Genomic DNA, 24,261 nt, shown 5'->3' with positions numbered 1-24,261 from the left:
AAGTGACGTCACGTAGCACACGGTACTTCAGGGGCGCCGACGTGGAGCAGCGGGGCCGGGGCAGAGGCAGAGGCGCCGGGGCTGGGGGCGATGCTGACCAAGTTCGAGACGAAGTCGGCCCGGGTGAAAGGTAAAACGGCGGGGAAGGGGCTCGGCATGCGCTGGGAGCAGCTGGGGCGGTCCCGCGGCGTCCCTGGGTTGGGGGGGGAGATTGGAGTCTCCCCTGAGGCGGGTCGGGGGTCCCAGGGCCGCGAAGGCCCCGTTGTCACGTCTGTCGCTGCCTCGGCAGGGCTCAGCTTTCACCCCAAACGGCCGTGGATCCTCACCAGCCTGCACAATGGAGTCATCCAGCTGTGGGATTATCGGATGTGCACCCTCATCGACAAGTTCGACGAGCACGACGGTCAGTGAGGGAAGGGAGGTGGTTTTAGGGGAAGGCTGAGGTGCGAGGGGAGGGAGAGGGGCTGTGCTGGTGTAGGACTGAGGCTTCTGCTTGTTGGAACCAGAGGATCATAGAATTATTTTGGTTGGAAAAGAAATTGAAGGGTATGGAGTCCCAGCTCTGCCCTCACCCAGCCCAGCACTGACCCCCAGCCCTCAGCACCTGAGCTCCACGGCTCTGGGATCACTCCAGAGCTGGGCACTCCCCCAGCTCCCTGGGCAGCCTGGCACAGGGGCTGACACCCCTCTCAGGGAAACAGTTCTGCCTCAGCTCCAACCTCAACCTCTCCTGGAGCAACTGGAACCCATTTCCTCTTGTCCTGTCATTCATTATTTTGGGAGAAGAGACTGACCCCCCACTTCCCTACAGTCTCCTCTTAGGTAGTTTGGCTTCTCACTTTTACAGAATCACAGAATGATGACGATTGGAAGGGACCTTTAGAGCTCATCCAGTCCAACCCCCTTCTAAGGCAGGTCCCATGTAGGTCAGGTCACACAGGAACCTCTCCAGGCACTCTTGAAAATCTCCAGAGAAGGAGCCTCCACACTTTCCCTGGGCAAACCACCCTTTTTGCCTGTATTTCTTTGCTGCCTCTGAGCCTTGCTTGCACATCCACAAAATGAGGCAGTGCTTTTGTTTCTGGTGTGAAAGTCCACCTGCCAGTAGAGCTGCAGAGTGCCTGGATGTGCTGTGATGGGTTCCTTTCCATCTTAGTGGAAAGGAATGGGATCTCAGACTATGAGTTACTATTTATTGTTGCTTTGAAGCTCCATAATTTGACAGTAGCACCAGGAGGGAGGAGGAATGCAAAGTGGAGTCTGCAAGTAGTCCAAAGGACTGCTGTCAGTCACCTTGCTGTATCCAACCTGCTCTTTCTTGTTTACAGGGCCAGTTCGAGGCATTGATTTCCACAAACAGCAGCCTCTGTTTGTTTCTGGAGGTGATGATTACAAAATAAAGGTAAAAATGTCACCCTTTTAACTCTTGTTCCCTGAAGGGCATCATCCAGGGAAGGCTCAAGGATGAGGAAGAGTGTGTGTGGGAGGGAAATCATGTCAGACTTCACTCCAGCGAGTTGCAGTCTTGAAGCTTTCACTAAAAACATGGTTTAAAATGAAAGAAGGAGGCTTGTTGTGAAGTGAGCTGTGAGAATGCACCCAAAATCACCCAGGCTGGGGCACATGTCCTCATTTCTGTGCAGGTCTGGAATTACAAACTGCGCCGCTGCCTCTTCACTCTGCTGGGGCACCTGGATTATATTCGCACCACCTTCTTCCACCATGTAAGCTCTGCTCGTCCTCGCCTCAGGGCTGGGTGTCTGCTCCCTTGGAGGGTGAAAGGGAATTGCTTTTGCTTCCCTGGATGGGAATCTTTGCTAAAGAAACCATAGAATGGTGAGGGTTGGAAGGGAGCTCTAGAGATCATCCTGTCCAACCCCCCTGCTAAAGCAGGTTCACCTAGAAGGAGCCTCCACACCGTCCCTGGGTAGCCTGGGCCAGGGCTCCCTCACCTCAACACTGAAAGAGTTTTTCCTTGTGTTTCAGTGGAACTTCTTGTGTTCCAGCTTCTTTCCATCACCCCTTGTCCTGTCACTGGATACAACACCCTCAGCCTGCCCAGAGCTCACTGATTGGCAGCTCAGTCTCTGGTGAATCAGCCACTCCTCCCAGTTTGATGCCATCAGGGAACTTGCTGAAGGTCACTCTGTCCCCTCATCGACTTTGTTGATGAAATGCTGCTGGGCTTGCTGCTAGGAGGCCACTCCAGATACAGTAACTCTCTGTAGAGCTGTAAATGGCATTGATTGTGCCTTCCAGGCCCTTGTTTAGGATTTAAAAAGGGTCATTTCTGGGGACAATTGGAATACCTGAGGTGTGTATTGCTTCCTGAACTGAATACTCTTGTCTTTTTAGGAATATCCCTGGATCTTGAGCGCTTCTGATGACCAGACCATTCGGGTTTGGAACTGGCAGTCCAGAACTTGTGTCTGGTAAAATCAGTGGTTGCTTTGAAAAACAAATAACTGTTGGCTGGGGGTGAGCTGTCTTCATCTGCGGGTTTCAAGCAGAAGCTGTGCTGAGTTGAACAGAACTACCAAAGAGAAGTGCTTAGTTGTTGCCACTGGGCTTGTGTTGATGAATTCATGTGTCTGTTGGTGGAGAGTCTTTTGAAGTTAAGATAATACTTGTTAAGTTCTGAAGCCTGGGAAGTTACTGATGCCAGAAGCCCAGCCCTTGGCTGCTCTCTGGTCCTGTTCACTCTTGAGTAGCATTCAACAATCCTCCATTCCTCACCATCCCTCCCAGGACTGAGCTTATTGCTGTCATAGAATCACAGAATGGTTTCAGCTGGCAGAGACCTTTAAGCTCATGGAGTGCAGCCTCTGTCCCAGCCCTATCACCCACCAGCCCACTGCCCTCAGTGCAACATCCACTGGGCTCTGAAACCCCTCCAGGGATGGTGACTCCAGCACCTCCCTGGGCAGCTGTTCCAAGGCCTTACAACCCTGACAGCAAAGAAATTCCTCCTCACATCCAGCCTGAACCTCCCCTGGAGCAACTTGAGGCTGTTTCCTCTTGTTCTATTGCTTGTTACTGGGGAGAACAGACTCGCCCCCACCTGGCTGCAGGTTCCTGTCAGGTAGTTGTAGAGAGGGAGAAGGTCTCCCCTGAGCTTCTTTTCTCCAGGCTCAACAGCCCCAGATCCCTCAGCCCTTCCTCATGTGAGACATGCTCCAAATCCTTTCCTAGCTTGGTAGCTACCTCTCCAGCACCTCAATGTCCCTCTTGTAGAGATGAGCCCAAAGCTGGACACAGTATTGCAGGTGCAGCCTCACCAAAGCCGAGTCCAGGGGAATGATCAGCTCCCTGCTCCTGCTGACAACACTGTTCCTGATACAGGACCTATCGGTGCAAACCACAACGTGTATGAATACATTTGTGTTTAAATGGTATTTTCTGTCCTTTTTCTTCTTGTAGTGTGCTGACAGGACACAACCACTATGTGATGTGTGCCCAGTTCCACCCCTCTGAGGACCTGGTGGTGTCAGCCAGCTTGGATCAGACAGTGCGCGTTTGGGATATTTCTGGTGAGCTGCCCAGATCAAGGGGTTACCAGATCAGTGGCAAAAGCCCCTTCAAAACTGCAATTGCTGAAAGCAACCGGAGGTTCAAAAGACTGGTTTGGGATGGGAGAATTGGTTTTGTTTCACTGGATGGGAATCTTTGCTGAAGAAATGGTGCTGGACTTGCTGCTAGGCAAACACTCTGGATAGGGGAGTCCTCTGTAGAGGGCTAAATGGCATCAGTTCTGCCTCCCAGGATCTTAAATAGGATTGAAAAAGGGTCATTTCTGGGGAAGGAATGAGTAGCCTGGAAGAGCAGCCTATTGACTGCAGGAAAGAAAGAACTCTCTACTGACAGGTACCTATTTTCCTTCAGTTTCCTTGAGGTTGTAAAATATTAGCTGGACACACCTCTGGGTGTCATCTAGTCCATGTTTTTCCCTCTTGGAGGGAAGAAGTAGTAAGTAAGAAGGCATTCATTCTGAAGGAAAGCTATAAAGGCCTCTGGATGGCAAAAAAGGGAAGAGTTTGGGGGGTTTTTGGTTGGATGTTTTTTAGCCTGGCTGTGGGTGGTGACAGAAAGATGATGTTGTTAAGAATTCTCTCAACTTTTTCAGCCTGCTTGTCCATCTCATAAAGCACAGCCTTAAAGATCAGAGCAGGAGGTGCAAGTCAAAACTCCTTTACTGCTCTCCTGGCTGTTCCTTACTTATCCCTAGGCCACAAAGTGACCTGATGGAATGAAATATGAGCCTGAGGTGGAAAGCTAGAAATAAAGAACATATTAGATAGGGCTGAGGGAGGCAGGTGGAGACAGGACTGATGGTGTGACAACAACAAACTGCTTTGGGGACAGGGCTTCATCCGACCTGCCGCTCTCGCCATTGCAGTTTTGGTTGGGCATGCTGTGTTCTTTGTAGCACACACTCAGACGTGACCAGCTGTGTCAACAGCAGGGACTGGGGACAGGATATCCTGGTTATTTAAAACCTGTCCTCCTCTCTCTACTGCCAGCACAGGGAGTTTTAACAGCTCTTCTGCCAGGAAGCTTTGCTGCTGCCTTCTCCCACAAATGCTCTCTCTCAGCAGAGTTCCAGCTGCCAAATTGGTTTGGAGATAGTACAGAGCTGCTTTTTTTTCCCCCTCCCTCAGCTGATATGTGATGAGGGGGTTTTAGAGACGTGCTGAATTATTGACTCAGCTGTTGCTCCAGTCAGACACAGCTCTGTGAGAACACTGGTGTGTGGCAAAACCTACAGAGAGATGAGAAATAGATTCAAAATACATTTCCCCTCCCTGATATATGTATTTTTTTAGTCCCAAAATGACCTTAGCAGGATTCTGTTCTGGCTCTAGCAGTCTCCAGAGAAGAGTTATTTCCCCAGTTTGTCTGATGGCTGTTGTGCACATAATCCTGCATCATTTGGTGTTGAGCTTTAACTCCATTCCTGAGTGCTGCCCTTAACTGGCTGCCCACAGCACTGGGAAATGGCTTTTTTTTTTTTCAGCAGGTTTGGGGATTATGAGCACTCAACTAAGTGAGCTTAAAGGTCACATTCCCAAATCCTCCTCCCAAAACCATCAGCCTAAGCAGAGAGTGTGAGGGATGAGGAGCATGACTTGAAGTGGGCACTGGAATGTGAAGGTGGCCCTGTTGTTTTCAGTTCCCGTCCAGGTAGTGCTTGGTTTGAAACCAAGATAAAGGAGCTCGAATCCAAAACAAAGGTGAAAGGGTCTGTTTCCTGCTGATCTCCTGAGAGAGACATTTGTGAATGCAGTCAGAATAAACCTGGTTTATGTATGTATTAAAATGCATGAACATTTGTGCTGTATTCACCAGTGCTATGGAATGAGTCCCTTACTCAGAAACTACAATAATCAGCTTTTCTTGTGTCAGGCCTCCTTTCTGAACTGATCCTACAGAGTTTGCTGCAATGCAGACTTTCCTTTTGGTGTGTCTAATCTGAGCTTGTGCTGTTGGAGGAAGTGGAAGAGTTTCCTGGATGTTTCTCATCCTCTTTCAAGTTGCCAGTTTCCACACCTGAAGATGTGCATAAACAGCCCAGGACAGTGTCTGACTTTGTAGTTGAATGAGAAACGTTGTCTTGGTAACAGAGTTTTTGCTTCTTCTGGTTCTGCTTCCTCTTTGTTCCACAAGGCCTCAGGAAGAAGAACCTGTCCCCTGGAGCTGTGGAATCCGATGTCAGGGGAATAACAGGAGTGGATTTGTTTGGGACAACGGATGCGGTTGTGAAGCACGTTCTTGAGGTACAGTCTCAATGTGTTTGTGCAACCTTTGCAGATGCATTTAATGAAAGAAAACCAGATACAAACCTCTAAAAGCTCAGAAAAATGGCAGAGGCAAGAAGAGTTGAAGCCCTTGCCTCAGCTCTGTAGAGTTAAATGCTCTTGTTGATGACAGCTTGACTTTCCCTGAGTTGAAAAGCTGAAATCTGCCGATGTTTGTGCTGTAACCAAACAGATAATGGTTTGGTCTCTACAGCCAAAAGCTTGGTCAAATAACAGATGTTATTACCTCGTGTTACTGGGAGCAACAGAGGAGATTATGGTACAGACAGCCTTCTGGACCAGCTTGTTAAAGCTAGGAAGTGGTGCTGCTCTGCTGCCCAGCCTCAGCTTTGCTCTAGTGGTGCAGAACAGTATCCCCAGCACTTGCTATGAGCAGCACGGTGGATAAAAAGAGTTGAAAGCTGATCTTGGCAGACCTTTCTGCAGCCTTTGTTGCCTCATCCTTCCCTGGGACTGTTTCCTTTCTGTAGGGCCACGACAGGGGTGTGAACTGGGCTGCCTTCCACCCCACGATGCCGCTCATTGTGTCGGGAGCCGACGATCGACAAGTGAAGATCTGGCGGATGAACGGTGAGAAGCTTCTGCAGGGACAGAACGGGGTTAAAGAGTTGAAATGTATGTTTGGAGGCTGAACATAGAGGTAACTTGACACTTTGCCAGTATGCCTGTGTGATAGGGGTAAGTAATCCTCAGCAGCACTGGCTTTTGCAGTGTGAGGAGAGCTCGGTTCTCTAGCAGCCTCTTCTGGCTTTTGCTTTGCACACGCTGCTGAGCAGAAGCTTGAAGGAGTAGAAAAACTTGACTCAAGTGTTTTTGAGGATGCACCAATGGAATAAGTAAGGGAGGTGATGGGAGAACCAAAAGCCTTCCATCAGGAGTGGTTGTGCTTTGTCAGCTCAGCCCAGTTAAACTATCTTCAGTAATCTGGCTGACCCATTTCTCTTAGGTGAGCTGTTGTAGTGGGTAGACAGAGACCATAAACGTGACCAGGTGTGGCCCATGCAGTTTGCTTTATCATCAAGTGCTTACTGTACTTCTGCTATGGCAGAGCTTAACCTAAGTGTTATTTTCCTCGTTCTTTTCCATGTCTGCTTAAGAATCCAAGGCCTGGGAGGTTGACACTTGCCGGGGGCATTACAACAACGTCTCATGTGCCGTCTTTCACCCACGCCAGGAACTCATCCTCAGCAATTCAGAGGACAAGAGCATCCGTGTCTGGGATATGTCCAAACGGTTGGTTCTTGTCAGGCAGCTGACTGCCATCTTATTAGGAAACTTCATGAAGGACCTACAGTTACTCTTAGAGAAACTGAACACTGACAGCTCTTAAAACACCACTGCTGCTGTTTGATAATTCATGAGTGAAGTCATGTTTTTCACATTCTCTGTCCCTTTGAGATGTGTGTGAAGAGCAAGGCTTGTAATTATCTGAAAGCAAGTGAAGAGGGCTGCCTTGTCTGATGATGCTGCTGTTGAATGTATTATTTGACAGAAGGCTTTGAATGTGGTATTTGGAACTGTGGACTCCTTGTACAGTGTGCTGGAGATATGGCAAAGCTTAGGGTCTTCATTTTGGGAGCTAAAGTTTCCACCAAGGGTTATCTTTTGTTTCTCTTCCTTTTTCCCTTCGGTTGCACTTCCAGCACGGGTGTCCAGACCTTCCGGCGGGATCACGATCGCTTTTGGGTGTTGGCTGCTCATCCCAACCTCAACCTCTTTGCTGCAGGTAAAAAAAAAAAACCCTCTAACAGCTTGCTGTGAAGAGGAAATGCACTCTGTGTAGGAAATCCATACAGGATTTGCTTTTCTGTAGCTCCTTTGGCAGAACACACTGAGTTGCAGATGTTTTTAGTGATGCATTGCATGGAAAGGGATCTTTATTTAACTACCCTCTCTTCTTCCTTGGAGAGCTTCAAGACCCACCTGGACATGTTCCTGTGTGACCTGATCTAGGTGGGACCTGCTTCTGTGGGGAGGTTGGGCTGGATGATCTCTAAAGGTCCCTTCCAGCCCCCACCATTCTGTGATTCCTGCAGTGTCTGAGAGCTGTGAGAGGGACACAATCTCGTTATATCAGCTGTAGTTCAAAGCTAGAACAAGACTGCATCTTGGAACAGCTCTTAGCCCATGCTGCACTGTTAACACTTGAAGAAACTCATGTGTTAGTGTGGCAAAATGTTTCTAGAAGAGATTTATTAGGGAACCTCAAGGGGGACGAGCACTTAGGGAGGAAGTGGAACCACTAAATCCAGCCAGGCTGAGGAGCAGCGGATGTGATTGGCGGTCACTGATTATGGCTTCCCTCAGCCTTCTCTTTCTTTGAAGGGCTTGGTAGTGTCATTTTCCCAATGAAGAAACCCACAGGCTTGAATTCATGTGTTTAAACCCTGGCTTGCTTTGTTTTCTCAGGCCATGATGGTGGCATGATCGTGTTCAAGCTGGAGAGGGAGCGCCCTGCGTACGCCGTGCACGGGAACATGCTCTATTATGTCAAGGACCGTTTCCTCCGCCAACTTGATTTCAACAGCTCCAAAGATGTGGCTGTCATGCAGCTGCGAAGGTGGGAGCTGGGTGCTCATTGTATTAACAGCATCCTGAATCCTTTGTTAGCTGGATCACTCACAGACAGATCGCACTGTGGTGTTCACACACCTCGCTTTCGATTGGCCTTTGCTCTCAGCTTTGCAAAGCCTACAAGTTTTTAAGGTCAAGTTTTACCTGAGTGTAAGATAGAAATTGACTGGCTTTAAGTTCCAAACTGAAGTACCAGCTCTTTCATTTACAAAACACTGATTTTTCTGAGTGATTCCAAGTGGTTTTGATTCAGGAAGTACATCAAAACAGAGCTTTTCTGCTTCTCAGTGTGAAAACGGAGGGCAACGATCAGGGCTTTGGTAGAAGTCCTCTTGGTCCTCTCTAACTGTCTCTTCATGACTCTTCTTCAGTGGTTCCAAGTTCCCTGTGTTCAACATGTCCTACAACCCAGCTGAGAATACTGTTCTTCTCTGCACAGTAAGTCAGTTTTGCCACTGAGTGTGCTGAAGAACTTTCTGTGAGGCTGTGAACGTTGCTTTGTGTGAAATCCTACCTCAGAATGTTCTTTTTCTCCTTCCCTGCAGAGAGCCAGCAACTTGGAGAACAGCACTTATGACCTCTACACCATTCCCAAGGATGCAGACTCCCAGAATCCGGATGGTAGGCATTTCTTATTTCACATTAATCCCTCTGAATGTTTATTCCTGTGTAGCTATCCCCTCCTCCCCTCCCCAAACTGTGTGTGTAAAAAAACCAGCTTAATTTCTCTAAGCCTCTCTGCTTGGACTCTTTTCTCCCTGTTTCCCTGCAGCACACATCATTTGGCAGCCTTCCTGCTCACTATATCACACTGCACTGACTTGAAAAATTCATGTTCATCCCAAACTTTTACTGCTACAAATATATATTTTATAGTTTTGTTATTAGGAACTTTCTGGTTTCCCTTTCCACTCAGCAGGCAGCTTTCCTGGCCTGTCAACAGAGATGGATTCTGTTTAACCAGATATCTTTTGTTCTAAGAGGGTTTTATGCTCTGAAAAGTGGCTGTAAAAGTGACAGTGCCAAAGTGCCAGCAGTCAGTTCTTCCTCTAAGCAAATTCCACATCAGTTTTGGGGCAATTTACAAGACAAAATGTGATTTAGGAACGAAAGAGGAAAAAGAAATCTTCCTCCTAACTCTGGATTCCATTTGGGATCTGAAACTCCAGCTGGTTCTTCCTGCCTCTGTCCTCACTGCAGTAAAGATTTTCAGATGAGTGGGAGTTGATGAATGAGTTCAACTGGAATCCAACTCACTTGTTTATAGATTTATTGATGTGTACCAGTGGGATGAAGGGAAGATTTCTTTGCTAGAGTCCAGGCAGCAGGTGTGTTTAGAGAGAAAAAGGGAGAGGGAGCTTCTTAGTAATTTTATAGAGATGAAATGCTACCAGGTCCATTCCAACTGCTTAGTTTCATTGAGACATTCAAAGCTGAATTTGTCTGGGGACACCCAGCTTGTGAGCATTTAAATGAGGAGCAGTATCATTCTTCTAAAGGAGGAAATGTTTAGGGCTCATGCACTTTTAATCCATCTTCAAGAGCAGCATGAAGTTCTTCTGGTTGAGAAGTATCTTCTCCAACAAGCTGCTCTAAATGCAACTTTCTGATGATCTCCCAGGACTACAATGTAGGTGAGCTTTGGAGTTGGCAGCTGTATGTCCTTCAGCTTCCCTTGTAGGTCAGGTAAATAAGCTGAACTTCCTTATCACTCTTTAACAGCCTTCTGAGTAAAAGATTTCAATCACTTTTTTTCCTGCCTCATCAGTATTAAAAACTTAAAGCCAGTGAAAATGCTGAGATGGAGGAAAAACTGCCCCTGGAAGTCCCCAGGTGGAGCTGGGCATTGAATCCAGGCAAGGCTTTTCTTGTGTTGGATAGTAAATGAGGGCAGAGGGGGGAGGCTCTCAGGGCTAAGTCCTCAGTTGTTAGGGTGATAGGACAAGAGGAAATGGGCTCACGTTGAGCCAGGGGAGGTTTAGCTTGGACATTAAGATGAACTTTTTCACCCAAGAGGGTTATTAAGCATTGGAAGGAGCTGCCCAGGGGGGTTGTGGAGTCCCCATTCCTGTAGATGCATAGATGAGGTGCTGGGGGATACGATTTAGTTTAGTGCTGGGCTTGGTAGTGTGGTTGGCCTTTATGATCTTCAAGGTCTTTTCCAACCCTAATGATTCTACGTAGCTGTGCCACAAACAGGGAAATGGCACTTGGTGTAGCGTGAGTCTCCCAAAACACTCACGTAGAGCAGCAGGACTGTTGAGAAAAGGTGCTGAGGAACTTAAAGGACCTTTTTAGTTTACCAAACCAGCAGCAGCTCTCTCACCTCACCTCTCTGTTCCCTTCCCCTGTTGTGAAAAGCCTTCCTCGGCTCCGAACCTTGTTGTGCTCTCCCACTGCTGTGTTTGCATTAGCATTTTAACACTGAGAGAGCAGCTGTGTGCTGGGGAGAGCTCAGCCTTTCTCCTCCAGCTCGTTATATCGGTTTGCAGGGGGGCAGAGAGGAGAGGGGGGATGGTGGGAGGGGGGCTTCTGTTGAAGCTCAGACCCTCGCTGCTCACTTGGGTTGGCCAGCCAGGCTCTGCTCGTTAGCTTGACAGACGGTGCTGTCACCCAGGATTGGCCTCACCACGGTGCCAAGCAGTGGCATTGCCCACACAACCAAGCCACTTGTGCTTTGGCTGGAGAGAAGGGGCTGGCACTGGCCACACCAGAGATCTGAAAGGACATCAGGGGAGGAAATGAGTCTTGTGAATAGCCTCAGGTTAAACATGAATTAGTAGGAAGCGGCTGCAACAGCCAAGATGGGATCAAACAAGACTGACTAATGTGTTGCTGGAAGAGCCTGCCAGAGGTTTTATTCACTGCCTTCCTCTTGGTATTTTTTCTCCTCTCCCCAGCCCCTGAAGGGAAACGTTCCTCCGGGCTAACAGCTGTGTGGGTGGCTCGTAACCGCTTTGCAGTCCTGGATCGGATGCATTCGGTAAGAGGACAAGCTTAATAGGGTCATCTTTGTAAACAGGGGATGTTGTCATTTGGGAGGGGTGCAGATGGAAAGCGAGGAGATTTAGTTAACAGAATGATTGGGGATCCAAGCAGACTGGCAGAGTGTTGTCAGCAGAGAGCAGGCTGCAGGCATACACAAAGAGGATGTGATGAGGTGAGAGATTACTTAACTTCACTGACAGTAAATCTCTAACTCAGTTGCTGGAAGCCTTTGATTTGGGAATGAAAGCTGTCAGGAGCCACCCATATCACTTCAACAGCGCGAAAGTACTGAGGAAATACACACTAGGTCTATAGTGAAGTTCTTTGTTCTCCCGCTTCTTTCTCCTGTTGCACTCCACAAGGGAAAAGATGGTCATGGAAAGCTTTTCCTGCTTGAATTTACGTGTCGTGAAGGGGAAGAGAAGCAGCCCCATGCAGGATACTGTGTTTTTCTTTCATTGTTTTTCATTCAGGGGGGTTTTTGGTTTAGTAAATTCAAGTTTATTTCATGCCTTTTCTTTTCGTCCTACCTGCCTTCCCCTTCTCCTTGTTTCCTTTCCCAATCTACGCTGTGTTCTCTCTCACTTTCCTCCTAATATTTACTTTGATCATACACTCCCTGTAGAGGAGGCTTGCAAACAAGTCATGACAACAGTGGGGCTGAAAAGAACAGATACACTCTGTCTGCACCCTTCTCAAACCTGTGGTTGGGTTTGCTAGCAGGATAAAGTCTGATCCTGCTTTGGGAAGGGCTGCAGCTCTTCATTTGGGCTCCTGTCCCTGAGCTTCAACTGTCCAAAAGTTCCAAGTTAAAATAACCCTGGTGGTAGAAGGGTTTTTTGTGTTAAAACCAACCTGACTCCTGTGCTGTTCCATTTCCTCTCATCAAATGACAGATCCTAATCAAAAACCTGAAGAATGAGATCACCAAGAAGGTGCAGGTGCCGAACTGTGATGAGATTTTCTATGCTGGCACAGGGAACCTGTTACTGAGGGATGCAGACTCCATCACCCTCTTTGACGTGCAGCAGAAGCGGTAAGATCCAGTCTGCTGGGAGAACTTTCTCATATTGCCATCCTGTTGGCTTGGGGGGCCTCTGGGGACAAGTGAGAGCTATTAATGCACTCCAGAATTCAGCATCAGCTGCAGGCTGTGTCAGGCTCATCCAAACCACAGCTAACAACTGTTATGAAGAGCAGAGTGTAAACGTAGCCAAGGTGCAATTTATGCTGCGGGCGTCGTGCCACTGAGCACAGGGGAGATGTTTTGCCATACCCTTGTAAAGCCTCTGACTGCAGAACTGGGTGCTGTAAAAGTGGAGAGAAATCAGAAAACCCCAACTCAATCAAGCTCAGCTTGCCTGATGGCTGGTCCCCGAGGCTTTGTATCTGCTCACGATGCTCTTTTGGCAGCACGTTCATGCTGGCGTATGTGTTGCTCACCACAACTAGGCAAGGAGTTGGGGCTTTTGGCCGTCTTTGTAGGCTTGAGAAGGTTCTGGATTATCTGCAGATGGATATGGTGCATGTTGATTGCTGATGTCCCAGAACTTGCCTCATTTTCTTGTTTATATGCCTTTTTTTTTTGTATTGTTCTAGTCTGCCCAGGGGGACAAGGAGGCCAAGGGCATCCTGGCTGGGCTCAGCGGCAGCGTGGCAGCAGGAGCAGGGCAGGAGTTGTACCCCTGTGCTGGGCCCTGGGGAGGCTGCAGCTCCAGGGCTGTGTCAGTGCTGGGCCCCTCACTCACTGCCACAGGGACACTGAGGGGCTGGAGCGTGGCCAGAGCCAGGCACAGAGCTGGGGAAGGGGCAGGAGGCTTCAGAGCCTCTGCAAATTAGGTTCAGGCTATAGGTCATTGGTAATCAATGAGAGAGCTTGATCAGAGCTTTCTGTGGAGGAATATTGTTCAGGTCTGATATCAGTGCTGTCCTTTCCCAGAACTCTGGCCTCAGTGAAGATCTCAAAGGTGAAATACGTCATCTGGTCAGCTGACATGTCCCATGTGGCTCTGCTGGCAAAGCACGGTGAGCAGTAGCAGGGGGAGAGTTTCACCTGGGTCCTGGTGGACGTGAGCCGCTTCCTTGGCTGGGAGAGAGTCCCTAGTTCTTTTGCCTTACTTCTTTTTGCCTTTCCTCTCCAGCCATCGTGATCTGCAACAGAAAGCTGGAGTCGCTCTGTAACATCCACGAGAACATCCGTGTCAAGAGTGGAGCCTGGGATGAGAGTGGTGTTTTCATCTATACCACCAGCAATCACATCAAATATGCTGTCACCACAGGGTGAGTCTGGGAGCCCTGCACTGGCTCCTTGAACTGACAGGCCTGTGTGCAGACTACTGAGGGGGTTTGTTTTCTGGGGTGCTTGTGAAACAGCACTTTTATTACAGTATGGACACACCCAGAGAGAGCTAAACCCTTACCCTGTGCTCTGATATTTGATTATATTGGCTGCACTGTTCACCTGACAAGAGCTTGCTTTTATAAGCCAGGCTAAAATAACATGCAGAGTGTAGAAGTCAGGGCTGCAGTGACAGGGATGTGTTGTGTGGCTGTAGGGATCACGGGATTATCCGCACCCTGGACCTACCCATCTACGTCACCCGTGTGAAGGGCAACAATGTCTACTGCCTGGACAGAGAGTGTCGCCCCAGGGTCCTCACCATTGACCCCACAGAGTTCAAATTCAAGCTGGCACTAATCAACAGAAAGTATGATGAGGTGAGGAGACAGGAGGAAAGCCTCACTCTTCCTTCACTTACACCCTGAGGGTAAAAAGAAGTTGACAGCTTCACTGCTTGGGTTTCTTTCTTTGCAGGTGCTGCACATGGTGAGGAATGCTAAACTTGTGGGCCAGTCCATCATTGCCTACCTGCAGAAAAAGGGCTACCCAGAGGTGGCCCTCCACTTTGTCAAGGATGAGAAGACCCGTTTCAGCCTGGCCCTGGAGTGTGGCAACATTGAGGTGAGCTGGCAGGCATTGGTGTGGGAAAGGCATCATCTTCAGGGCATGGCTTGCAAACCTTACTTTTTGCTTCAAGGAGGAGGAGTAGTGGGACAAAGAAGTCTGAGTTGAAGGTGATAGTTGAGGATGAAGGTTCATCTTCAGCTGGAGGCATGATGTAGTGCAGTAATCCTTGTAATCCTTTGTTTGCCGTCACAGGCATTAGCAACACGAGCCTGGAGAGAAAACTGCTTTCTGTAAAGCCTTTATAACTGTCAATTCTCTTTGCTAGATTGCTTTGGAAGCAGCCAAAGCTCTGGATGACAAGAATTGCTGGGAAAAACTGGGAGAAGTGGCCTTGCTGCAGGGGAATCACCAGATTGTGGAGATGTGCTACCAGCGCACCAAGAACTTTGACAGGCTCTCCTTCCTCTACCTCATCACTGGCAACCTGGAGAAGCTTCGCAAGATGATGAAGATAGGTGAGTGCCAGGAGGGTGGGAAAGAAGAATGAGGTAAGAGTGTCATTCCCAGTGGAGAGCAGGAAGATTAAAGCTCTCCTGACTTCATTTTCTTCCTTTTGGTTTAGCTGAAATCCGTAAAGATATGAGTGGCCACTACCAGAATGCCTTGTACCTAGGGGATGTGGCAGAGAGAGTGAGGATCCTGAAGAACTGTGGGCAAAGTGAGTAACCAGGGAATCACACAATGGTGGGGGTTGGAAGGGACCTCTAGAGATCGTCCAGTCCACTCTCCCTGCTAAAGCAGGTCCACCTAGATATCAGACTAACAAATGTCCTTGTGGGGTGGGGAGAAGCTGAGGAATACAATCCAGGAGACCTGAATCAACTGCAAAGTGTATTCAGATGATCATTGGCTGCACATTCTAGCCCTAAATCCAGTGAAACCCTAAAGGTGTGTGATCCTTTCCATGCTGCTGATATGTCCTTTGGCCATGTGTGCAGGTGGAAGTTTCCTTTCTCCAGGCAGTGAAGAACTCACCCTCATGTTGTGTCTCATTTCAGAGTCCCTGGCCTATCTCACAGCTGCAACTCATGGGCTGGATGAGGAAGCTGAGAGCCTGAAGGAAACATTTGATCCTGAAAAGGAAACGGTTAGCAAACTCTCATGCTTTTTGCTGCATGATGAGAGCTGTAGAGTGTGAGATGGAGATGACAGTGGGATCAGGTGTTAGTGGGACTGACTAGGCAGCCCTTTTCTGGTAGGGAGGACCCATCTCTGTTCCAGTCCCTGCTTACCAAGCTTGAGACTGTGCTGTTGGAGATGGGGTTTTCCTTATGTGGCCTTAACTCTTCCCTGCTCCTCTCTTCTCAGATCCCAGACATTGATCACAATGCAAAGCTGCTGCAGCCTCCTGCTCCTGTCATGCCTCTGGACACCAACTGGCCATTGCTGACTGTCTCCAAGGGATTCTTTGAGGGAACCATTGCTAGCAAAGGTATTGCTTTGTACTTGGAACGTTGTATTAAGCTGGCATATGCAGGATAGGGGTGTTTGTGGCTCCTGAGCTGTTGCTTTTAACCTGGCATTTGTTGTGTGGTATTAGCAGTGCTTAGAACCCCAACGTGCCATTTGCAGCAGCTTTGGCAAACCTCTCAAGTCTTTTAGCACAAGATGAGATCTGACAGTTGAGAAGGGTGACTGACTTAATGTAATTCTTTGCTTAACACCTGAACTCCCCCCTAAGACATCAGTAAATAAAGGATTTTACCCTTTTACAGGCAAAGGGGGTGCTTTGGCTGCTGATATTGATATTGACACTGTTGGCACTGAAGGTTGGGGAGAAGATGCAGAGTTGCAGCTGGATGAAGGTGAGTGAATCCAAGAGTTTTACTGCAGGAGTGCAAATGTGTGTAATGTAACAGCTCTGACTGTTACCCCTCTGTCCCCTCCATGCAGATGGCTTTGTGGATGCTGGAGAAGGCTTTGCAGACGAAGGTCTAGGTAAAGGACAGGAAGAAGGAGGTGGATGGGAAGTCGAAGAAGATTTAGATCTTCCCCCTGAACTGGTAGGAGGCTTCTGGGAGGCTTCTTGAGTAGCCCAGTTGTAGTTATTTGGGAAGGCAATGACAGCTTGTGGTGGTGGTGATGGGATAAATGTGTTCTGGGCTCTTCAGAGACTTGATCACCACAACTGTGGCCAGCTCTGATTTCATCTGAGTGCTGGGAGCTTCCACACTAATCACTGCTCCCTGTGTTCCCCCAGGATGTTCCTGCAGGTCCATCTGGATCAGCAGAGGAGGGATTCTTTGTGCCACCCACCAAGGGCACCAGCCCAACTCAGGTAATGCACAAATCTTTGTCTCTTTCAGAAACTTTAGACTTTGGCACTTCTTTTTCTTGGGTTCAGTCCTTGCTGTGAGCACAGCACAGGATCTTTGTTAAGGGGCATTAGGGGTGGTGAGGGTAGGTGAAGATAAATGTGTCCATGTACACGGTTCCTCTTCTATGTGTTTCCCTTCTTGTAGGTGTGGTGCAACAATTCTCAGCTTCCTGTTGACCACGTTCTGGCAGGCTCCTTTGAGACAGCAATGAGAGTAAGTTTCCCCTGGAGTTCTAAGGGAAAAGATTGTGCCTTTGTCCTCATCTGTTTCTGTTTCTCCTCCAGCCTGAAACTTTGTCCTATGTCCTTTTGAGACTCACTCTGCTGATTGGTTTCTCAGAGGTGCCATGAGTCTGGGTGACATCTGTGTGGCCTTTGTATAGCCTTGGACAGCTCTTACTCAGCAGCTCCATGTGTCTCTTGCAGCTCCTCCATGACCAAGTAGGAGTAACAAACTTTGGACCCTACAAGCAGCTCTTCCTGCAGACTTATGCCCGTGGCCGTGTGACCTACCAAGCCCTGCCATGTCTCCCTGCCATGTATGGATACCCACATCGTAACTGGTGAGCACTGGGCTTTGCTCCTTCTCTCTGCCCATCCCCTTGTGCCATGTAACTCCAGATTCCTTGAGAGCTGTAGCCAGAACTGTCTTTTCCCCTCTTGTGAAGGCAGAAGCCTTCGTCTGCTGGATATAAATAGAGAGTGTTTTGTCTTTAGTGGGGTTTTTCTGCTGCCTGCTGGTAACATCTAAAGCTGTTAAAGAACTGCTTTCGTGCTTTTAAAGAGTAAAAGCAGGGTGAGGCAGTTGGGATGGTGTCTAGCACTTAATGCTGTGCCTCTGACACAGCTGGTCTGTGGTGTCTTGGGAACTTGTGTTTTTACAGTGCTGCCTGGAAGCCACTGTAGACAGAATGGCAGGATGGTGGGCGGGAAGGGCCCTGCAGAGCTCCTCCAGCCCAACCCCCTGCTACAGCAGGTTCCCCTCGCTCAGGGGGCTCAGGAACGTGTCCCGGTGGGTTTGAGAAGCTCCTGAGAAGGAGCCTCCACACCCTCCCTGGGCAGCCTGGGCCAGGGCTCCCTCACCTCAGCACCAAAGGACTTTCTCGTGTTCCAGCCTGTGCCCATCAGCCCCTGTCCTGCCCCTGGCCACCACACAACAAACACTGCCCCCATCCTCCTGACACCCACCCTTTAGGGATTGAGCAGCATTGATAAGGGCCCCTCTCAGCTGAGTCACACTTCCTAAACTCTGCCAGTGCAGGGAGAGCTGGGCACTGTGGGTGGCAAAACCAGGGAGGCACAGATGGCTCTTGGCAAAGCTACTGGCAAAGCAACCCAGCGTGGGCCCAGCTCAGAGCGTTTCTGACCAGTCACAGTCCAGCTGCCAATGTCTGTGTTCCTCCCGACCTCTGCAATGATCCTGTTTGTTACCCCCCCCAACCCCCTGTTTTGGTGCCCCCAGGAAAGAAGCTGGCTTGAAGAATGCCCTCCCTGCCATTGGCCTCAAACTCAACGACCTGATCCAGCGCCTGCAGCTCTGTTACCAGCTCACTACAGCCGGCAAGTTCGAGGAGGCCGTGGAGAAATTCCGCTCCATCTTGCTCAGTGTCCCCTTGCTGGTGGTGGACAACAAACAGGAGATTGCTGAGGTGAGAGACACACTTCTGCCTGTTTCCTGCCTGCCTGGTGGGGCAGGAGGCTCCAAGGCCTGACTCTGTCTCCCTCCCCCAGGCCCAGCAGCTCATAGCCATTTGCCGGGAGTACATCGTTGGGCTCTCGATGGAGATCGAGAGGAAGAAGCTGCCCAAAGAGACCCTGGAGCAGCAGAAACGAATCTGTGAGGTAACAAGAGCTCTTGTGAACCTCTCCACTCTGAAGGAGATGAGGGGGAAGTTGCTTTTGGGTTCAAAAGGCATTGGGAATCCTGAGTCCAGCTATTTAAAGCAGACAGTGGCAGTGATTACCTGGGAGGGCTTTCTCACAGGGTTGGTAGTGATTGTGTTCCCTCTTTCCCTCCTTCTCCCTCGTGCAGATGGCTGCCTATTTCACCCACTCCAACCTACAGCCTGTCCACATGATCCTGGTGCTTCGAACTGCTCTCAACCTCTTCTTCAAACTCAAAAACTTCAAGACAGCTGCAACCTTTGCCCGGCGGCTGCTGGAGCTGGGGCCAAAGCCTGAGGTGGCCCAGCAGGTATGTCTGTGGGGCTTCATGGGTAGAAGCATCTGTGACAGAGCCCCTTGGGGCTGTTTCCTCCCTGATCGATGGGCTTGGCTTTTTGCAGACTCGTAAGATCTTGTCAGCCTGTGAGAAGAATCCTACAGACACCTACCAGCTCAACTATGACATGCACAACCCCTTTGACATCTGTGCTGCCTCTTACCGACCCATCTACCGTGGTAAACCCGTGGAGAAGTGTCCTCTGAGCGGGGCCTGTTACTGCCCTGACTTCCGTGGGCAGATCTGCCGTGTCACAACGGTAAGAGTCTGCTCCCACCCTCCCCTAACTCCTGGTGTTTCCCTAGAGAATCCCCTCCAGCAGCCTCCTCCTCATTGTCAGTGTCTTATCCCAAGTAGTGAGTGTCAGGACAGGAGGAAATGGGCTCCAGTTGCCCCAGGGGAGGTTGGGATTGGAGCTGAGGCAGAACTGTTTCCCTGAGAGGTGTGTGAGCCCTGTGCCAGGCTGCCCAGGGAGCTGGGGCAGTACCCAGCCCTGGAGGGATCCCAGAGCCGTGGAGCTGAGGTGCTGAGGGGTCAGAGCTGGGCTGGGCAGGGGGAGGTCAATGGTTGGGCTCCAGCAGCTTCAAGGGCTTTTCCAGCCAAGCAGTTCTCTGATCCCTGAGAACTTTCTAGGCTCTGAACCCTACATGCAGGGTTGGGCTGTTGAGTTGCTTTTGAACATGAATCATCTCCCTTTTGTTCCACAGGTGACAGAGATTGGCAAAGATGTCATTGGGCTGCGCATCAGCCCCCTGCAGTTCCGTTAGCCCTGCCTGGCCTGGCAGCTGCACGGCACAGGGAAGTGCTCTCCTCACAGCACACTGGAAACTTTCCCTTCCTACCATTCCAGCTTTTAGTCTGTAGTCCCATCACCATGGCCATGCCTGTGCTGTGTCTTACCTGCTCTTCCCCACCCAGGAATGCTGTAGTGAGCCTTAGCTGCTTCCATCAGTAGCAACTTGTGCTTCTGTTTCCAGCTCCAGCTGCTCTGAAAAGTTCCTCTCAACCATTGCCTCAAGCAAATCTTTTCTAGAGGGTAAAGGGTGGCTCTTGCTGAGCCTTGATTACCAGTCTGTAGCAACTGCTGAGTGGCAGCAGCTGCCTTTTCCATCCTTTAGTCTTGGGCTCCCAAAAGAATTGCTCAAAGAGCCTGGCTCTGGGGAATGCAGCAGGGGCTGGAGCCAGGGCCAGCACAGAGCCTCTCCCTGCTCTGGGGCAACTCTGCTCCCCTCAGGAGAGCAGCTCAGCAGTCAAGTGCTAGTGTTGACTTTTTGTTTTGTTGTCCTAGCAACACTTCTCAGAGTAATCAGCTTCTCATGAATAAAGTAAACTGACCATCTTGATCTTCCTGTTTTGTAGCTCAGTTGGTTTTACTGAGATACAGAAGAGAGATTAGAGTCAGTTTCCTCCTCTCACCTTCCCCCACCTCTCCTTTTTTTGGCACTCAAGAGACTTTTGAGGCTTCCAGAAAACGGAGGCTGTACTCACATCATATCTCATGCCAGCAGGGGCTGCTTCTGCTAATTATTAGTAATTGCTGTTGCTACTGCTCAGATTATCCTTCCTGCTAATGCTCTTGGCTTTGCATTTGCCTTCTGTAGTTGGACCCTTTGGTATTCCTGTCCCTTTTCCCCATGGAAACAGGTTGGAGGATCTCCCATGCCAGGCAGATGGTAGTTTCTGGCAGTGAGGATGATAAGGCATCAGTGGAGAAGCAGAAGGCAGGACCTAGAGCTCTTGCTTCCTCTGTGCCTGGGCTGCCTTTTCTCCTGCTTCCTTCTACATGCTGAAATAAAACCCATACCTTACACTAGGATTGAAACCCTTTTATTTTATACATAAAAATGAGGAATGGGGGAGGGAGGAACTGTCTTCAAGGAACTGCTTCCAGCTTTGCCTTGGTCTTGTTCACAGTGGCTGGGGAGACAGAGCAGCCCAGGGCTAGTGGGACGGTTTGCTAACAACCAGGGTGTCGTAGCAGGCCACTGCAATGCCCCCAATGAGGTTCAGGAACTCCTGGAAATCCAACTTCCCATCACTGTTCAGATCCAGTTTCTTCATCATCCTGTCCACAACAGCTGGGTCCTTCTGATTCTGCAAAAACAAGAAACCCCAAAGAGATGGGGATGGATGTGCCTTGAGGCAAAGGGGAATCGCATCCCCCCAGCCCCAGCTGTGGACTGCAGCTGCCAGGAGAAGGCTGAGGGGGCATCTCATTAACACAGGTATTTAAAGGGTGGCTGGCAAGAGGATGGGCTGACAATTTATTTCTGTTGTCTCAAGGGTAATGGGTATAAACTGGAACACAAAGAGTGCCCCTGGCACAGGAGGAGAAAGTGCTTTGGTGCTGAGGTGAGGGAGCCCTGGCCCAGGCTGCCCAGGGAGGGTGTGGAGGCTCCTCAGGAGCTTCCCAAACCCTCCTGGACACGTTCCTGTGGCCCCTGAGCGAGGGGAACCTGCTTTAGCAGGGGGTTTGGATTGGATGAACTCTGCAGGGCCCTTCCCACCCCCACCATGAGAGAGAGATGGGCACAGGGAGGCAGAATGTGGTCAGACCAACTCCTGATGACCTTCTCTGGTGTGAGTGACCCCATTGCCCACCCCATTGCAGAACCTTGAATTACTACCCCAGGTGGCTGAAATACACCCTACAGGAGCTTGTCCTGGCCTGGATTTTACTCACCTTGGTGAAGGCAGCCAGCTCAGTGTTCATGAAGGCCACGAACTCCCTCTTGGAGAGGGTGCAGCTGTCCCCTTCACGCCCTGCGTAGCGCTGGAACACAGCCAGCAGGGACTCGATGCAGCGTTCGGTCTCTGTGGGCTGCAGGAGCCAAGTTCAGGTGAGTGTTGCAGGCAGAGAGACCAAGACACACAACCCAGCTCTTTCTGGAGGAAGGCTGGGCTGAAGGAGACCCTCCTGCTATTGTTTTTTCCCTCCAGAAGCCTATACCCAACCTGCCCAGCTGCATTTTTGCTTGGTATTAACGTCTCTGGTGCTTTTGGCACAGCACCACGATGGAGGGAAGGACTCAGAGTGGGGAGTGGCTCATGGAAACTCCCCTGGGGATGTGTCAGTTCCCATCTGGGGAGTGTCCTGAACTGGGATGAGCTGAGGGAGTGACCACAGGGATGTGCTGGTTCCTTCCATGCTCTGCAGCCTGGCCTGCCTGGGGCTGCTTTTGTGGAAGGAGAAGCCTGTCTCTTCCCCTTTCCCTCCCCCTGCCTGGTCTGGACACAAAAACCTTGAGCCATGGGTGAAGATTCAAATGGAGTTGGCAGGGACAGAGCTGGGCTGTGAGGGGGATGTGGGGCTCTTCCCCCTGGCTCTGCTCTTGGGGGAGGGAAGAGCTGGATGGGGACTGCCTGTCCCTGCCAAACTTCAGCATCTTCATGTCTTCCCCTGCCTGAGACCCAGTTCAGCCCTTCTACGTGCTTAATGTGAGAGGAGCTGAGTTGCTTCTGCCCTCAGACAAAGGTCCTGGGCTTTTGGTCCCTCTGCACCTCCTGCCCGGTGCCTGGAGGGGGAAAGTGGAGGCAGAGCTGCAGCCTCGAGTCAGGAGCATTAGTGGGGAAAAAAGGAGGGGAGGGGGTAGCAGAAACAGCCCAAATCCCAGCCCTTGGTCCCCCCCAGCAGCAGGGAGCCTCTGCCCTCCCTCTCGAAGCCCCCTCCCCGGCAGACATCTCCCTCAGCCCTCGGCACCGTTCCCTCTTTCCCGGGCCAAACGACTCCCGTTCAGCCTTGGAGGGGGGGAAAGACTCCTCTGGCCTTACCCCCCTGCCACCCCCCTGCCTCCCAGCGGCGGGCCCGGGCTCACTCACCATGGCTGGGCTGTGCGAGGAGGCGCTCGGCGCGGCCGCAGCACGATGTGGCGCAGCCGGAGCCGGGCGCGGGGTGAGCCACGGCCGCGCCCTTCCCGGCACAGCCCCGCGCTGACTCAGCCCCTTGAGCAACCGCAGCTCTAACGGCGGGCCAGGACGTGCCTCTGGTCCCCAGCTCGGGCTCAGGAATGTGCTGGGCCCCTCCTCTAAGCTCTCGGTCCCTTTCACTCCCTACACGTTCGTTTTCCTCCTTGGCTGCTTTCCTTTCTCATCCCTTTATGATTCTGTTTCTTCCCCGGGGGCTCAGGGCTGCTCCCTCCCACCCCATCCCATCCCAGGGCTGTTTCACTGCTCCCTCCTCTCCCATCCCAGGGCTGTTTCACTGCTCCCTCCCATCCCAGGGCTGTTTCACTGCTCCCTCCCCTCCCACCCCATGCCAGGGCTGTTTCACTGCTACCTGCAGCATCCTCAGTGTTTCTTCTTGCTACAGCAAGATTTGGGCTTCCCCACCTTGTCTGATCACAGAATCCCGGTGGGGGGGGATGGGCAGGATCCTGCAGAGCTCCTCCAGCCCCAGCCCCTCCTACAGCAGGTTCCCCTGGCTCAGGGGGCTCAGGAACGTGTCCAGGGGGCTTTGGGAAGCTCCTGAGAAGGAGCCTCCACCCCCTCCCTGGGCAGCCTGGGCCAGGGCTCCCTCACCTCAGCACCAAAGCACTTTCTCCTCCTGTTCGAGTGCAACCTTTTGTGTTCCAGCATCCTGCCTGGGACTGGCAAAGTGAGAGACCCTGGGAGGCTGGAAATAGTGAGACACAGAGGTGGAGGAGGGACAGGAAGCACCCTAAAGGCACTCAGAAAGGCAAGTGATGTGCCCAAGTAGCTCAGAGCAGGGAGAATGGGGCTGTGGGGCTTGTTTGGTTCAGAAACCAGCACCTGGGGCTGCTCCCCATCCATCAAGCAGCCCAGGAAGCTCAGATATGTCGTGTTTACCCATGTTTGTGTGCCTATCCTATGGTTACTTGCCCAGGGCTTGATTTCCCTGGGACTCCCAGCTCTGGGTGATGTCAGATTTCCCCAAAAGCTTCAGGGAGGAGCCTGGAGCAGAGGCTGGGGGAACACAGGCTGTGCCTGCCTGCGTGGGAGCCGGGCTGTGCTCTGGGAGCTGGGACAGCCTCCAGGCATGGAGCTCTCTGTGAAATCCTGCTGGAGACTGTGACTCAGCACAGAGCAGGAGCAGGGAAAGCTGGGAATCAGGGCAACAGCCATCTTCTTCTTACCTCAATTTCCTCTCCCCAAACTCCCCTTTTTTCCCATGGGTTAGGGAAGAAGCACCCCCACCACTCCCCCACCTCCAAGGCAGGAAACTCTTCAGTCCTTGTACATCAAAAAGACTTTCCAAAGCTGGGAGCTGAGAGCAGGAACCTGCTGCTCTCCTCCTTGGAATTGATACTTCCACCTGCATTTTGCAAACTCCTCTTTGTGCTTCCTCAACAATAAAGCAGGGGCTGGTCAGAGGGGCAAATGCTCTTTCTCCCTTTGCCAGAGTAAACCCCAGAGGGGC

General features: G+C 50.8%; 2 protein-coding genes across 2 annotated transcripts; one reads left to right on the top strand and one right to left on the bottom strand.

The window, feature by feature from the left end:
• Positions 1-34: 34 nt before the first annotated feature.
• On the top strand, positions 35-20,694 carry COPA (COPI coat complex subunit alpha). Its single transcript, XM_062016432.1, has 33 exons — positions 35-130; positions 290-403; positions 1,329-1,402; positions 1,644-1,724; positions 2,356-2,432; positions 3,421-3,530; positions 5,665-5,774; positions 6,287-6,386; positions 6,914-7,049; positions 7,460-7,542; positions 8,226-8,376; positions 8,762-8,828; positions 8,936-9,011; positions 11,291-11,373; positions 12,275-12,414; positions 13,318-13,403; positions 13,520-13,658; positions 13,934-14,096; positions 14,194-14,340; positions 14,612-14,801; positions 14,909-15,004; positions 15,345-15,433; positions 15,655-15,778; positions 16,062-16,151; positions 16,240-16,349; positions 16,547-16,624; positions 16,809-16,877; positions 17,090-17,226; positions 18,126-18,312; positions 18,395-18,505; positions 18,696-18,857; positions 18,949-19,143; positions 19,592-20,694. Exons 1-33 carry the CDS (start codon positions 91-93, stop codon positions 19,649-19,651), a joined length of 3,675 nt encoding a protein of 1,224 aa, XP_061872416.1. The 5' UTR covers positions 35-90; the 3' UTR covers positions 19,652-20,694.
• A 1-nt stretch (position 20,695) lies between these two features.
• On the bottom strand, positions 20,696-22,825 carry S100A11 (S100 calcium binding protein A11). Its single transcript, XM_062016435.1, has 3 exons — positions 22,704-22,825; positions 21,568-21,705; positions 20,696-20,978 (listed from the first exon to the last, which is right to left on the bottom strand). Exons 1-3 carry the CDS (start codon positions 22,704-22,706, stop codon positions 20,826-20,828), a joined length of 294 nt encoding a protein of 97 aa, XP_061872419.1. The 5' UTR covers positions 22,707-22,825; the 3' UTR covers positions 20,696-20,825.
• Positions 22,826-24,261: the final 1,436 nt, after the last annotated feature.

Source organism: Colius striatus, chromosome 29, assembly GCF_028858725.1.
Source record: "Colius striatus isolate bColStr4 chromosome 29, bColStr4.1.hap1, whole genome shotgun sequence".
Classification (NCBI taxonomy): Eukaryota; Metazoa; Chordata; class Aves; order Coliiformes; family Coliidae; genus Colius; species Colius striatus.
Note: the sequence above shows the minus strand (reverse complement) of the source record. Positions and strands in the feature narration are given on the sequence as shown.

Bases quoted from the DNA above. Each gene is read 5' to 3' on its own strand.
- COPA (XM_062016432.1), top strand. From the start codon at position 91: ATGCTGACCAAGTTCGAGACGAAGTCGGCCCGGGTGAAAG. The intron at 9,012-11,290 runs GTAGGCATTTCT...TCCTCTCCCCAG, and splicing joins AGACTCCCAGAATCCGGATG to CCCCTGAAGGGAAACGTTCC. The intron at 14,802-14,908 runs GTGAGTGCCAGG...CTTTTGGTTTAG, and splicing joins TCGCAAGATGATGAAGATAG to CTGAAATCCGTAAAGATATG.
- S100A11 (XM_062016435.1), bottom strand. The intron at 20,979-21,567 runs GTGAGTAAAATC...TTGTTTTTGCAG, and splicing joins AGCTGGCTGCCTTCACCAAG to AATCAGAAGGACCCAGCTGT.